This window comes from Anoplopoma fimbria, chromosome 2 (genome assembly GCF_027596085.1).
Source record: "Anoplopoma fimbria isolate UVic2021 breed Golden Eagle Sablefish chromosome 2, Afim_UVic_2022, whole genome shotgun sequence".
Taxonomy (NCBI): domain Eukaryota; kingdom Metazoa; phylum Chordata; class Actinopteri; order Perciformes; family Anoplopomatidae; genus Anoplopoma; species Anoplopoma fimbria.
Window position 1 is genome coordinate 9,400,686 of NC_072450.1, and position 14,953 is coordinate 9,415,638.

At 39.7% G+C, this 14,953-nt stretch overlaps 2 protein-coding genes across 2 annotated transcripts; both read left to right on the forward strand.

Moving 5' to 3' along the window:
* On the forward strand, positions 1-3,287 carry cnep1r1 (CTD nuclear envelope phosphatase 1 regulatory subunit 1). Its single transcript, XM_054614764.1, has 6 exons — positions 1-87; positions 402-473; positions 659-732; positions 2,444-2,553; positions 2,769-2,823; positions 2,922-3,287. The coding sequence occupies exons 1-6, from the start codon at positions 63-65 to the stop codon at positions 2,961-2,963; spliced, it is 378 nt and encodes a 125-aa protein (XP_054470739.1). The 5' UTR covers positions 1-62; the 3' UTR covers positions 2,964-3,287.
* Positions 3,288-3,441: 154 nt separating this feature from the next.
* On the forward strand, positions 3,442-14,383 carry heatr3 (HEAT repeat containing 3). Its single transcript, XM_054613322.1, has 15 exons — positions 3,442-3,730; positions 4,526-4,698; positions 6,022-6,109; positions 6,517-6,617; positions 7,018-7,127; positions 7,890-8,030; positions 8,177-8,469; positions 10,362-10,452; positions 10,670-10,824; positions 11,137-11,219; positions 11,453-11,589; positions 11,859-11,947; positions 12,504-12,647; positions 12,717-12,893; positions 13,001-14,383. The coding sequence occupies exons 1-15, from the start codon at positions 3,590-3,592 to the stop codon at positions 13,112-13,114; spliced, it is 2,037 nt and encodes a 678-aa protein (XP_054469297.1). The 5' UTR covers positions 3,442-3,589; the 3' UTR covers positions 13,115-14,383.
* The last annotated feature ends 570 nt before the right edge of the window (positions 14,384-14,953 follow it).

The following is a 14,953-nucleotide window of genomic DNA, read 5'->3' on the forward strand; positions in this document are numbered from 1 at the left end:
TAAAACAACGGCACACTTGACGGCAGTCGCCCAACAGCAGGCTGCTGGGACAAGGCTCAGATATGAACTCCCTGGAACAGGCCGAAGGTAACCAAGACATACAACAAACACCCTCATGTTTTACCCTCATAGTTATAATCGCCAGAATAATAAAAAACAAACAAAGGATATTTCAAAGTTAGCTTAAAAACGTTGAGTTAGCTGGCTAGTCTCTTGGCGACACTTAGCATGTTTGCTAGCTCGATATACGGCAGTCCTGCAGACGCTTCTGTGGGTGTTAGCTAACAGACATGATTGAGCTCCTTTCTATTCAAACCATCGCAGTGTGGTTATATAACAGGGCCTATTCTGTCTCTGAAAAGTCCAAATACAGTGTCTCATAGTGCCCATTTCTGTTTCAGACCTGAAGGCTTTTGAGAGGAGACTGACTGAGTATGTCTCCTGTTTGCAGCCTGCAACAGGCAGGTGGAGAAGTAAGTCACTGTTGTTGTTGTTGTTGTTGTTGTTGTTGTTGTTGTTGTTGTTGATGATTCAATACAGAAGTTGGTGCAGTCGTAATCACAGACTTTTGACACCAACAGTATTGAGACTTGCATTATAATGATTTAGTAAATTGTGTTTCATTATGTTGTGTTGTCATTGCTCTTCCTTGTTTCAGTGATTCTGATAGTGGTGTCTGTTTGTACGGCTACTGGGGCTTGGAACTGGTTGATAGACCCAGACACACAGAAGGTAAGTACCAGTGGACATGTGTGCCAAGTTGTGTCATTTATGGCTTCAAGGGAAACTAACAAAGCTAATATACAGTACCAGTCAAAAGTTTGGACACACCTTCTCATTCAATGGTTTTTCTTTATTTTTATTCTTATTTTTTTCTACATTGTAGATTAATATTGAAGACATCCAAACTATGAAGGAACACATATGGAATTATGTGGTAAACAAACAAATGCTCAACAAACCAGAATATGTTTTATATTTTAGATTCTTCAAAGTAGTTGAATGAGAAGGTGTGTCCAAACTGGTACTGTATATATATATATATATATATATATATATATATATATATATATATACAGTACCAGTCAAAAGTTTGGACACACCTTCTCATTCAATGGTTTTTCTTTCTTTCTTTCTTTTTTTTTTTTTTCTACATTGTAGATTAATATTAAAGACATCCAAACTATGAAGGAACACATATGGAATTATGTGGTAAACAAACAAATGCTCAACAAACCAGAATATGTTCTTCAAAATAGTTGAATGAGAAGGTGTGTCCAAACTTTTGACTGGTACTGTGCATAGTGCTCTTATTATTGGCCACTACAATGACAGTATAGCCATCAGCTATGAGCATGATGATTTTCTTCCTAACACAGGAATTACAGCATTGAGACAGTAAAAGATAGCATCGGTTGACAATTTCTTTTTTTTTTACTTTGTTGTAAGCTAACAGATTGTTTTGTATAACATATTACAATTTGAATATGAAGGCAAACAGCTGTGAATTTTATCTCAGCAAAACCAATCCAGGTTTAAACTGAATTTCTCCACAGTGAAATTAAATGTCCAATGAAAGCATCCAAGAGTTTTGAGTGGAACTGTTTTTCTTGCAACACCATATCAGAGTTAACCGTCACTCCCTGATTTCAAGTAAAAGTAGAAGTCTGTACTTTGTATTCCTTCTCCTTGAACAGCAACACCTGACGCTAATGGGCTGATGTGTTACCTTTTGTCTTTGAGCTTTTGTGTGCTCATACCACCACCATAAAATAGCAGATTCCTGAGGGTAGAAGAAGCGCACCAAAAGGGCAAAGTAACATCCATCGCCTCCCACAATCAGCCGCATTATGGCCAGATCATTCATGCTGTCAGTCCAAAATGCAATTTAAAAAAAAAATGTGAAGTGACCCTTTAAAGACCGACACGCTCAGACTCATAAACTGAGCTTTACGTTTAAACATTTGTTTAAACACGTCATTTCGAACATTGTCTCTTTAATACTTGCTATGTTATAGCTTAAAATCATTTTGGGGTTCATTAACTTTTTTTTGCTATGGCTTTAACAATGAGTTTATTCCAGCACCATTTACTGCACTAGATAGAAAGTATTTTTGAAAATGTTGCAACCTTTTAATGACTTAAAGGTAAATGAATCAGTTAACTTTAAGTCATTAAGTTGATCAACTCCCATTGTTCTGCTGTCTATGTGCTGTTATGTTGGTCATATGTCAAAAACCTTTGTCAGGACATCTGCAATGTCCACAAAAAAAACCTCTTTGAAATTGATTAGCTACTGCATGATTACCAAATTTCTCGAGGGCCCCAGTGCATTGTTAAACAGATGTTTTACTACGATTAAGTTTGATTTCCTAAACTGTCAATACATAAGTTGTGTTATTGATTTGATGATTTCTGTTGCTTTGTTCCTCTTGTTCTGCAGGTCTCTTTCTTTTCGTCACTGTGGAATCATCCCTTCTTCACCATCAGCTGCATCACTCTTATAGCTCTCTTCTTTGCTGGGATACACAAACGAGTTGTGGCACCATCAATGTATCCTTTTGTCAGTTGCAGTTTATATGAAGTAGCGTGTTTCATTTTTAAATAAGATTTATAATTCCAACACACAACACACATCGAATCTCAGCCACTGACAGAAACGTGTAGAGCATGCAGGAAATGTTTCGCTATTTGCACTTTTATAACTGATTTATCCTCGTTCATGTTTTTGGCTGACAAGTTGACCTCTTTGACATTTGCGCCTTCAGTATTGCTGCCCGATGTCGGACAGTTTTAGCAGAATACAACATGTCCTGTGACGATGTGAGTTAACAAATCTCTTTGATGTTATGACTTGTAGCCTTCTCAAACAAGTTGTTTTTTTAGTAAAGATTTTTTTGTTATTTCTGTCTTTTTTACAGACGGGGAAACTTATTCTCAAGCCTCGACCGAACATCCAGTAACCCGCAAGCTTGAGTGGAGCGGTCAGATGTACCTGGTCTTTGCTGATAGCCACGGATCAATCTTGAGTCCTTTGGGTGGTTCTGAGCAGCACCCGAGGGAGACATCACTGAGGCAGACATTGTCATCATAGTGGAAATGCCTTTGAAAGAAAGAAGAAATGAACTAATAGGGTCTTTTAACTGTGTCACTGTGCTGATGTCATGATTGAAGATAAGAGCTCAGATGTGTTTATTTCGGTTTCTGATGTTGAGCATGTATTTTAACTCAAATGTTTCTATTTTTTAAAATGATTTACTTAATAAATACTTAAGTTGAAAAATCAATCTCAAGTTTCGTCTCATTAAATGTAAAACATCTGTCTATGGTTTATTTGGTACTCTTTATAAATGATTAATATCTTAATATTGCTTTACGTTCGTGTTGTTGCGTCCTCATGGTTTTGCGACAGCTCCTCTGCTTTCTGTTATCAACGACCACTTTACGGCAAGGGAACAATCTTCCACATGGCCTCCAACCTGGTTGGAGCTTGAATGTTTGTTTGCGGGTTTAATCGCAAAGTCTGAGTGTACAAGTTGAAAAAAGAATCACGTTACATCCGCAGTTAGCTCTTTAATAAGGGCTGAAAATGGGTAAAAGTAAAACCAATAAATTTAAACGTCCTCAGTTCAATTCAGTCGGGTTGCCGGCGACTACTGTGAAGGAAGAGGACGCCGAAGAAGACTACCACGGAGATGATAGTTGTCCCGCTGCGGAGTTGCTGGAGAAAGTAGGATCATTAATATATCTTTAAAATAACCATCTGCTGTCAAGTTATGTTATATATTTGCATGGTGGAGAGACATGTAAACGTTTCAATGAAAACTAAACAGTATTCTTTATTTGTGCAACCAGGTTGTTTATTGATTAGTTTGTCAACGAATGAGGATTAATTTGAATGTGTGATTTCACTCTAAATACTCTTATTAAGGCTTTTGATGTAAAGTTATTCAAAATTATTGCTGATAACTTTTTTTTTCCAGTTTAATAGTCTTTTGAACTTGTGTTATGATTTAATATACTTTTATTACGTCAGCTGGAGAAACAGGTCAACTTATATATATATATATATATATATTATATTTATATTTATATTATATATATATATATATATATATATATATATATTTTCATAACATTTCTTTCTACAATCAACACTTGAAATGATGAAGGCACTTGCAAATGACAAGGTAGTACAAAATGTAAACCATACTTTGGTGTTTCATTTTTTACATCTTTACTTAAGATTTCATTAAACGTTTTTTTTTTTCTTTTTACAAAAAGTACCAAAACACTGGCAACAAGGAAGATCTTGGGTAGATAATAATGAGAATAAATATGAAACAAAATTTAATATATATATATTTATATATATATATATTTATATATATATATATATATATTTATATATATATATATATATATTTATATATATATATATATATATATATATATATATATATATATATATATATATATATATATATATTAAGTGTCATGTTTTTTTTTTTATCTGTCTCCATAGTTGCAGAGTCCCAGTGCAGATGTGCGAGAGTTTGCATGTGCCAGCATCTCTCGGGTGGTGCAGCAGAGTCAGACCATCCCGGTGTTCCTCCAGAGGGACGCGGTGAGGCGGCTCGGGCCTCTGCTGCTGGACAAGAGCCTGGCTGTCAGGGAGACTGCTGCTGGGGCGCTCAGGTGAGTCAGTGGTGAGGTGAGGTGTGGACTGCCACCGACACAACCCAGGTGTAGTCGTCACACAGTAACTTGTGGCAACTTCATACAGCTCCTGCAAGAAAGTTCATTTTTAATTCTAAGAGTGGCATTTAAATCACTCTCAACATTAAAAAAAAAAAAAAAATCTCTCAACATTAAAATATGAAGGTTGGGCAGGGGGATAAAGATGCTCTGACTGGAGGACTGGTGGGTTTATTCTTATATACAGTCTCTGGTTTATTCACACACAGGAACACTTTTCTCTAGACAGAAGTGCTTCTCTGTCTACCTCTCCTGTAGCCTAAATGATGAAACAGCGCCATCAGCCCATTGACACGTTGCTGTGGCGGCACATGGTATTGCAGCCCATTTCCCTCTGCCCTCCTTAAAAAGGGCTCGTTTTTAAGCACAAAAAACACTAATACAGTTGCAGCTGTAGCTCTAGGAAATATGATTTAGCTTTTGCAGCCCGCCTTTCCAATCAGCATACAACAGATCCAAGTTCTTATTATGTGGAAATGTCCTGAGAGTACATCTATTTACACAGCGGTATTTGGAGTTACCCATAAATCCAAGAGGTATCCTCAACCAAATCAAAGCCAATAATTAGAAATTTAAAGCAATTTAAAATCAAAAAAACGTATCTTGCATGTTTCTCCGAGAGGGAGTGTGTGTGTGTCAGACATGGGAATGGGCAGAGAACACAAATAGGCACCCTGACTGAGACGGGGTCCAGTCGGAGTCCTTCAAATACAGCTGGACTAGTTTGTAATATTTCTAAGTTGTGGTCCACCTGCCACCTAGAGCTACTTATTGAACAAAATGATGTTTCTGATCCTGTCTGCGGTCTGCAGGGCCTTTTAGTATAGAAATATCTATATTATATACATAACTAATATTATATCATGCGACTTCTACAGCTGTCACCACGCTACAGTAAAAGGTCTGACTGTAAAAAGGAAGAAATTGCTATGATTTGATGACTCGTCTTATTATATTTCTTATGTCATGTTATACACAATTATTACACTTAATTTTGTTCATTTGTATTAATGTGGGAGTCTGATCACATTTACATGTTACATTTGTTTCACGTTCAACGTCCGTTGTCATCAGTGGTGATGACATTTGACAACAGCTAGTCGTCATCTCTCAACAGTCAACCGTTATTTTGCATCAGCGTACGACCTTAACAACCGTTCTCACTATCGCCCTCCAGTAAACCTTTAATTCAGGGTTCATGTACTGGATATCAAAATGAGACAGTCGCTCACAGGCCTGTGTGTGTGTGTCTCTCCCTGACAGGAATCTGAGTGCATGTGGAGGTCAAGAGGTGTGTGAGGACATGGTGAAGCACGACGTCATGACTCCTCTGACAGCACTGCTTAGAGAGGTGAGACTCGGCCGCTGCTTTTTTTTCGCTCACCCCATCACTTCAGTTCCTCCTCGTCAGCAGCCGTTACGGCATGCAGCCATATCCTCAGCAATTAGGGTTTCCATCCAGAGCGGAGACATTCACAATCGGTGACAATCTCTGGACCCCCACTCGAAAACAAATTGCCTTCTGGCATCAGATTCAAGCTCTCTGTTGAAGTCAGGCTGAGGTCACAGATTCCTTGAAACAAACTGTATTGGACTGAATTAATAAAAAAATGTGATCACCCACTTCTGCAGAGTCAGCTATATTTTTACCATATAGAACCAGCACATTTTTAGATGGATGATGACAAAGTTCATACCTGTTCCACTCGTGGCTTTGCTGTCATCTGCAACACTGTGTGTTTTTTTTTTCCCTTTCAGAGCTGCGCTGGTTTTGAGAGCGCTGCTGTGGCGATGAAAGACCAGAAGAATGCAGTAGAGGATGTAGCCAACGAGGCTGTGAACCTATTGTGGAATCTGTGGTGAGCCCAGAGGTTGTGCAAGCTGGTTGACAGCAGTGTTGTTTTAACCCTTTTGTTTATCAAGGGTTTGTTCTACTGAGCAATGGTCCCCTTTTACGTTGACGCCCAACAACTTATCCCATAGTTACGTGCAGCTTTTTATCCCCCGAGAGCTGCCCTGAGTCACCAGTCTTCTGTTCTTAGCAGCTCATGAGGCTAATAGGTGTCTATTGCATCATCATTTGATACCCCCCCCCGAGTTAGATTTTCTTCGCCAGGCAAGAAAATGTTACTCTTAGTTTATCTTAAGTGCCACATACTCTGTAATTATTCAGTCATGCAAAGATGATGCACGATGTCTTTTCTGTGTGCATTTGTCACTTTTCTCACATCTGGCTGTCATATTGTGATGTCATTTCAGTGAGAGCAGCAGTCAGTCGCTGTCTATGTTCAACAAAGCGGGCCTTCTGGATTTGGTTGTCCAGTGTTTGGAGAGACACCCACACAACGTGGAGCTGGCCATATCTGCTGGTAGGGCTAATTAATATGTTGGTAATTTACGTTTTCTTTGCAGCTGAATTCACAATATAGTTGCTGAGCTGTAAATTAAATCGTTTTTTTTTTTTTTTTTTTTTACAATAAAAGCATCGTCGCTGACAGTAGTCGTACTGTAAGATCGGCTATAATATATCTAAACTTAGTCATGGCAGAGAAGGTTTGAGGTACAGCCAGAGAGCTTCTGTTGCCAAGAAATCTGAGGGAGCTACAGATGTGTGTGTATATATATATATTATATATTCTTATAAAACACAAAATATGTCAACAAAACACTCTAAGCTATGTTATAAATGTGGCTCTTGAAGAACAGGCGAGCTTAATATATAAGGTACCAATGAGAGATGTATTTCCCACTACAAAAAACAGGATTCAATATATTTTATCTTGTGGTACATTACAAAGTCTAAACTCACGGCCACTTGTTGCATGTGATACTATTGTTAATATTCATAGAAGTTATGTGTGATGTGGCAAACCTTTTTGTTGTGGTGAGAAAGTGTAAATGGAGCTTCCACTCACAGCTCTGTAATGTATCAGGCTGATTACGGAAATGACTTGCAACGTGTGAACACATAATTGAAATTACACACATTACAAATGTACTATAAGGGCTATTACTGTCCTTTCAAACGGGCCTTTCAGAAATCTTAATATTATTATGGTGACAAAGCCCTAACCTCTTGCTCATTGGGTTTCTCGAGTGTTTATAAGTCTCTCCTCTCCGTGTTCTGGCAGCCCACTGTTTGCACACTGTGACGGAGGATAACCCAGAGCTGCTCTGTAGCGTGAACGCTGCTGTGCTCGGAGTCGTGGAACGCGTGTTGCTGACATCTCAGCCCGGCATGGCACACACTCTCCTCAGGACACTGGCTGCAGGTACACTTGAAATGCATCGTCAAAACTGTCACTTATTTGCACCACACAAGTTGAAAATGACAATAAAAAGTCTTCTGCGGATAGAAAATGCCTGTATTGTTTTTTTAATATCCTTAAGCTCTGCCTCTGCCCGCTGTGTCACTCAGGCACACTGTGGAACATGAAGGGCAGTTTGCCTGCAGCCCGTCAGACCCAGACCCTCAACGCTGTGGTGGCCACCTTGTCACAGTGCCTGGGTCTGGACACAGGTACAGTGATACCTGAACTCAGACAAGCAGAAGAGGCTCGTAACAGAGATACACCAGCTGCGGCAGACTTGGAGGACCAGGCCGCAGGTGTGCTCGCTGTGGCGGAGATGGACGAGGAGGAGGAAGCACCTAAACGCAACAGGAATGGAAAAGCTGTGAGGGTTGATAACGACGTCTCTGACCTTTTGCCTGTAAGTGGCGTCTATCATTAGGAATTTATAAATTGCTGTTCCTCTTTATGCATACGTCAGGCGGCGAGCCCCTCTGTTCAGACAAGTTGAACACAGTAAATCGCATTCGTCAGAGAGATTATGAACCCTTTGTCACTTTCAGTCCAAAAGCTTCCTCTCACAGTAAAAGCTTAGGTCCTAATTGCAAAGAGTGACATAACTTTTGCACTTACTCATTAACAGTACGTACCATTCACAAATGTCCACAGGTGTTAAGACTCTGTCTCAGTCAAGTGTGAAAGACAAAGAATAACAAAACATACATAAATTACTAATTAAGCCGATACTTACCGGTTGTCAGCATGACAGTAAGTGAGTGTAGAGATGTTTGCCTTCTTTCAATTATAATGGGACAATATATGGCACTCGGTTTGTGATGCTCAAAGTCCCAAAAAAATACATTTTAAAAACTCCACATCATGTCATGAAACTGCTCACAACAAGGCCTGGATTATCTTGAGAAATTAGATTTATTATTTCTGTAAAGAGACATCGCTGTTGAGTTTTTGTAATAGATTTTTTGGCGCTTTGTGCACCACAAGCTGTTTGCCATATAGTCCCGTAATAATGGAGAGAAGGCAGACGTCTATACAAGGCAGCTCGTCAAAAAACAATCCTGATTGATAAATAGAACCACAGGTAAGAGGAAGAACAGAACGTGTGTTTTTTGATTTTGGGGTAAACTGTTGCTTTAAGTCAAGGTTTAGGAACATTCTGAAGACCATCTCTCATTAGTAGTCTATATAGGGTCCAAGTCTTTTTAAGTACATAGTTAGGCCACTTTAGAAATGTAAATTAAATGCAGCGCCTCCCCAGTTAACTTTTATCAACCATATTACATTACATTACATTACATTACAGTCATTTAGCAGACGCTTTTATCCAAAGCGACTTACAATCAGTAGTATATTACATATCATTCACCCATTCACACACTGATGACAGGCTACCATGCAAGGTGCCACCATCAGACTCTAACTAACATTCATGCAACATCCAGTCCACACCGATGGCAAGCCTTCAGGAGCAACTTGGGGTTAAGTGTCTTGCCCAAGGACACATCGACTGCCGAAGCCGGGTATCGAACCACCGACCCTATATAAATTGCGATAAATTAAGTAATCGACAAATGGATTGCAGAGAAAAGAAGTTTACCCTCATCCATAACATTGTCAATTGTAGGATCTGACGTTTATGGCAGTCCGTGTTTATGGGAGACGAAGCGATCCAGTTTTGTTTTTGAGTTAGGAGTTAATGCTCGGTGAAAAGGTGGCGTATGAGTCATGCTGGAGTGCAAGCCAGACTGACTGGGTAGACGAACTGTCGGGTTCGGGGGGGAGACAGTTGGGGACACTCAGCAAAGGTTCAGCTGGGGACTAGCTTCTGGCTTCCAGCGCGCTGACAATCCCCAGTCCTGACCTCGGAGAGACAGAGCTGTCCCTCTCGTTTCAGTCACAACCAGAGCCCCAGGATTGCGGGGGACATCCATGGCGACGTCCCCAAAATCCACTGCGATTATTGTAGGTTACACAACGAGGGTTATCTCGATCCAAGCTTTTTGTTTTTCTAGTTTAGCAGTGATAAAAGACAATTAAGGGAAGTAATTCCGTGTCACAACGCTGCTAAACAAACCCAAATTGAATAGATTAGCTCTACTAGATTAGTTCTGCTTAAGTGACGACCTTGAAGCAGGTTTCGTTTGCAGTTCAACAAATTCCACACGTGCTCGAGTACGTCTGTAGAAATACATCTCTTCTTCGTGTCAGGCAGCTGAACTCAGACGTGTGATAACAGTGCTAACAGTCATCGTTTTGGTAGGATGTTGACTCACATGGCCGCTTGTTTTTGTCCAGAGGGACAAGGAGGAGCTGAGGGAGGCAACGGCCTTGCTGACAGCCCAGCAAACGTCCTTGGAGATCATCGTCAACATGTGCTGCTCCGACGGTGAGTGTTGTGGACATGGACAGCAGCGCTGACCCCAGGCTCTTTTCATCAACATTGTTCCTTGTTACACTGTGTGTGTGCACAAGAAAGCCTATTATAACTAGAAATACACTAAATGAGTTAATTTGAGTGCATAGAAATGGCTTTGTGTCGTCCTGCATTGGTGGCATTAGTCCGGTTTCCTTGATTTAATTGTTTTTATGTGTGCCTTTTTAAGACCCTTCTGACGACGAGTGGGAGGAGGAGTCGAGCAGCGATGAAAGCGACATGGGTCCGGATGGCCTTTGTGACGGAGTGTCCAATCTTATGTCTCCTCTGTGTTTGTCGGCTGAAGTGCACGAGGCCTTAAACAACCACAGCATCCCAGAAAAGGCAAATACCCGTCTGCTTCATCATGAACACCTCACATCGGCATCGGCCAATCACTAGCTATGAGGAAGGAAGAGTTAATCACACTGTCAGGAAGTTTAGAAAAGCGTGTGACTGTAATTAAATTGTCATTTTGTCAAAACCACCTGAGTTATGGTTTTAACTATGCGCTGAACCTCACCCATCCTCCCCCTGAGGCTGAGCAGATCGAATTACTTACCTGTGCAGTTTAAAAGAGACCTTTTATGAACCAACATTCCATGGTATTACGTGATTGTAGTAATATCTTTTTTTATTTATTTTTCTTGATTCAAGGTCCTCAAAAAGACTGAGTTCCCCAGAAAGGAAGCTATGGATGTGTGCCAACAGACTCCCTCCTGGAGAAGCCTGATAAAAAAGTAATCCTCTCCCTTTTCTCATCCTTTCTTTAACTTAACTGTCAGATCAAAATTAGTTTAACATATCTATGAGATAACTTCTGCATTTTCAGTGTTGCAACCCATCAGCAATCAGTGCAATAGTTAGGGGTTTCTGATGCAGACATCTGTTTATAGCAATATAAACTGATATATATATATATATAGCCATTTATATCTCTATGACAAACAGCATCTTTTCTTCTTTTCTGTAGGATGCAGCGGGTGCAGTCCCGGGCGCTGACGTGCCTCCATAGCATCCTCTCCACCATGGACGCCGAGTCTCTGGGTGGAGCGGCAGCCCTGCAGGCAGCAGCACAGCACCTTTCCACGCTGGTTTTTGGTGCAGCAGGTCTCACATTTATCTCTAATAATACAGCTCATAAGTCACCTTTTAATTTTCACTAATACAAACATGGATAGAAGTCAGAAATAACAATTCCAGTAACTTTTGATTCAAGATTTGGAGACAAAATTGTGAAAAGGGAAAAACACAATATAATCACAGTAGACTAATTAAATTGTATTCCCTGAGTGATCATTTGCAGCAGTATTGAGTTGCAACATTGAAGCATGAAAGACATCTGTTAAATAAGGTCAATTTACTTTCTCATGTTTCAGAGATACCCAAAGACGAGGAGTTCCTGGAGGCCGTCATAAGCGCCATGCGCTCTCTTTTACAGATGATTGCCTCCAAAAATATCCCCCAGGTACAGAACGCTCCGCAGCTACATTTGCATTCATGGCTCATTTTAAAGGGGTTACTCAAGCAATTTAGTATTGCACTTCCAGAAAGTTGCATTTTTCACAAGTGACAGAATAAAGAAGAATATATAAAAAAGAAAGGACAACATCTTTGCGGCAGATTTTTGTCCCTTGTATGTGTCTAGTAGAAAAATGCTGGGACCTACATGTCCCATGATGCAACTCAATTGCATCCTTAGTAAGACTCACTAGCCTGGTAAATGTGCACACATTTTGAACACTACACCTGTATTGACTTACCCCTGATGAAATAACCAGGGGTAACTTTATTTTTAGACTTTGGAAAGCGCACATCATAAAACTGTGTTTACGAGCTACAGAGTAGTGCTCCCCATGATAAGAAGACTGATCTTGTGTTAAATTAGTGGAGGGCCAATGTCAATGTTTGTTGACAGCGTTGACTGTATAAATATAGAGGCAACATAAAAGCAAGACTTTGTTCCCACTGTCAGATCACACTAAACCCTGTTTACCATGTGTGGCTGGTTTTGTTTTTGTTAGTGTATGACCCCCCAGCAGCTCATGAGTCTGAGCGAAGCTGCCACCCACTGCGACGTTGTCAGTGTGAGAGTCAACGCCGTGGCCGTTCTGGGCATCACTGGCAGCACATTAGCCAAAGAGAAGGGCACTGCTGAAACCCTTCAGGTACAATCTTCCTCTCCGTTTCTTCTCTTGGAATATTTGTTCTTCCTCTAAGAAACTCTGCTCCCACAGATGATCGGAAACGCCTTACTTCAAGTTGCCACAAGGGACACCAACCTGGTTGTGAACGGAGAAGCCCTGGATGCCTTGTTTGATGTTTTTGCAGATGGAGAGGAGGCAGAGACAGCTGCCAAAAACATCCAGTTACTACCAGCACTGAAGGCACTTCAGCCTGTTTTCAAGGCCAAGGTACCAGAGACGTATTTCCTTTTTACTGAACATGAACAAACATAAACTTTCCTATAGGTTATGAAACATTTTTTTTTATATAATCATTTCTTTTATTTTCCTACTAGATTCGTAAAGAAGGACGAGGCAAGTACAGCCCCCAGCAGCTGTGTGTGCTAGACAACATCAAAGTCAACCTGAGAAGATTCATCGGTTATCTGGAGACGGTGGTGAAAAAATAACGATTAGACATGTGCAATCAGTTGGACAGATATGCTAACAGGAGCATAGAACGAAGCAGAATCTGGTCGTGAAACCATCTAGTATTTATTTTATGTTGTCAGTATACCATTTGTTTTTGCGCAGCCGTCAATGTTCATATTCTCTAAATAATGATTTACTAGTATACTTGGTGATGTGAAATTTCTATTGGTTGTTGAGAAAGATGTGTAGAAAATCAGATATTAGTTAGTTACTGCAAGTGGAGGTTAAGAGTCTTTTAATTTGAATTTTTTTGCTCACTTAGTTGATATGCATCATTTCACCAAAAATGGTCGTCTGACAGACCCCCCAGTAACATTTTTAATCAGGTTTTGATATATGTCCCCTTGATTTTTGTCCCATGGTTCAGTTGGTCAAACATTGATGTTTGCAGTTCTACTTCAAGGGGTAGGAGGAAGAGCTATTCTAAATGACAGGCCCCTTAAAGGAAGGAATGTAGTATCTGCTACATAATGAAAAAGAGAAGACTTTGTGTTATGAATAATGTGTAACAGAATCAGAATTTAGTTTGGAAAGAAATCGGCTTGCTTAAAGAGAAACACAATAACATTTGACTGTAATTTCAGAAACATACTAAGCTGAAAGGGTTCAGCATGTTCACGGCCAAGGTTAAAATGTATAAAGTCAGACATATTAGCTTCAAGAAATATGCACATATTCTCTACCTCTGCCACTCTGAGGTCTCTCCACTTGCCATAGAGAGTGCACACTCTGCCAGGCAACACTCTTCTACATGGAGTGGTGACTTTTGCAGTGGAATTTTTGTGACCTCCTCTGTCTGAGTCACCAAGACAGCCTTTCAACTTTTTACTGAACAATTTCTTGTTGGAAAATAAATGAGACCACTGTTCTACAACTGTGCAGGTTTGAATTACTTAAATCCAGGATAGAGCCATCTATTTTGCTCTGGATCCGTAGTTTACATTGCTTCAAGTCGCTGACAGAGTTGTATTATTAGTTTTCATTAACGGTAAATGGTAGAGATTGAATAGGTACTTGCACCCACAAATGCCATTTAATCAAAATGAAAATGTCAAAATGAAATGTGTGATAGTTCTTATGTCTGAAGAGCCAGGCACAGTTCCTCTGGGTTCCCACAGCTTTTCAGGGAAATGTTGATAAAAATACATGTCATTGCATGTCATTACAAACAATTTCAAGATTAATCTGAGGGGAGTTATGTCATCAGGCTGTGAATAAATGCCTTTTTTGAAATAAATACGGATTTCTTCAGCATTTCCTTGAGTGTTTGTAACATGGGTATATATTTGGAATTAGTGCTGAGGCCATTAGATGATTGATCAATGAGCAGATTCACAGGAAAATTTAAAAATAACTTCAGATAACAGATTCAACCAAAAATGCTTACACAACTTCCTGGTTCCAGCAAAGGAACCTATAATATATATTTTATATGTTCAAACTTATCAAATGTGAGGATATGCTGCTTCTATTTTACATCACTTTGTGTGAAATATCTTTAGACTGATTTTAGACTGAACAAACAATCCGTCCCCTTTATTATGAGATAATATTAATATCAATTGACCGATTTATTGATAGTGACAATAATAGTTAATTATTACCATATTAGAATTTTGTAATGCCACTTCTTACCTCCCAAACAATTAACCTATTATTGCATGAATAGTTAGAGTCTGATGGTGGCACCTTGCATGGTAGCCTGTCATCAGTGTGTGAATGGGTGAATGATATGTAATATACTACTGACTGTAAGTCGCTTTGGATAAAAGCGTCTGCTAAATGACTAATGTAATGTAATTATTAAATGTACTGTA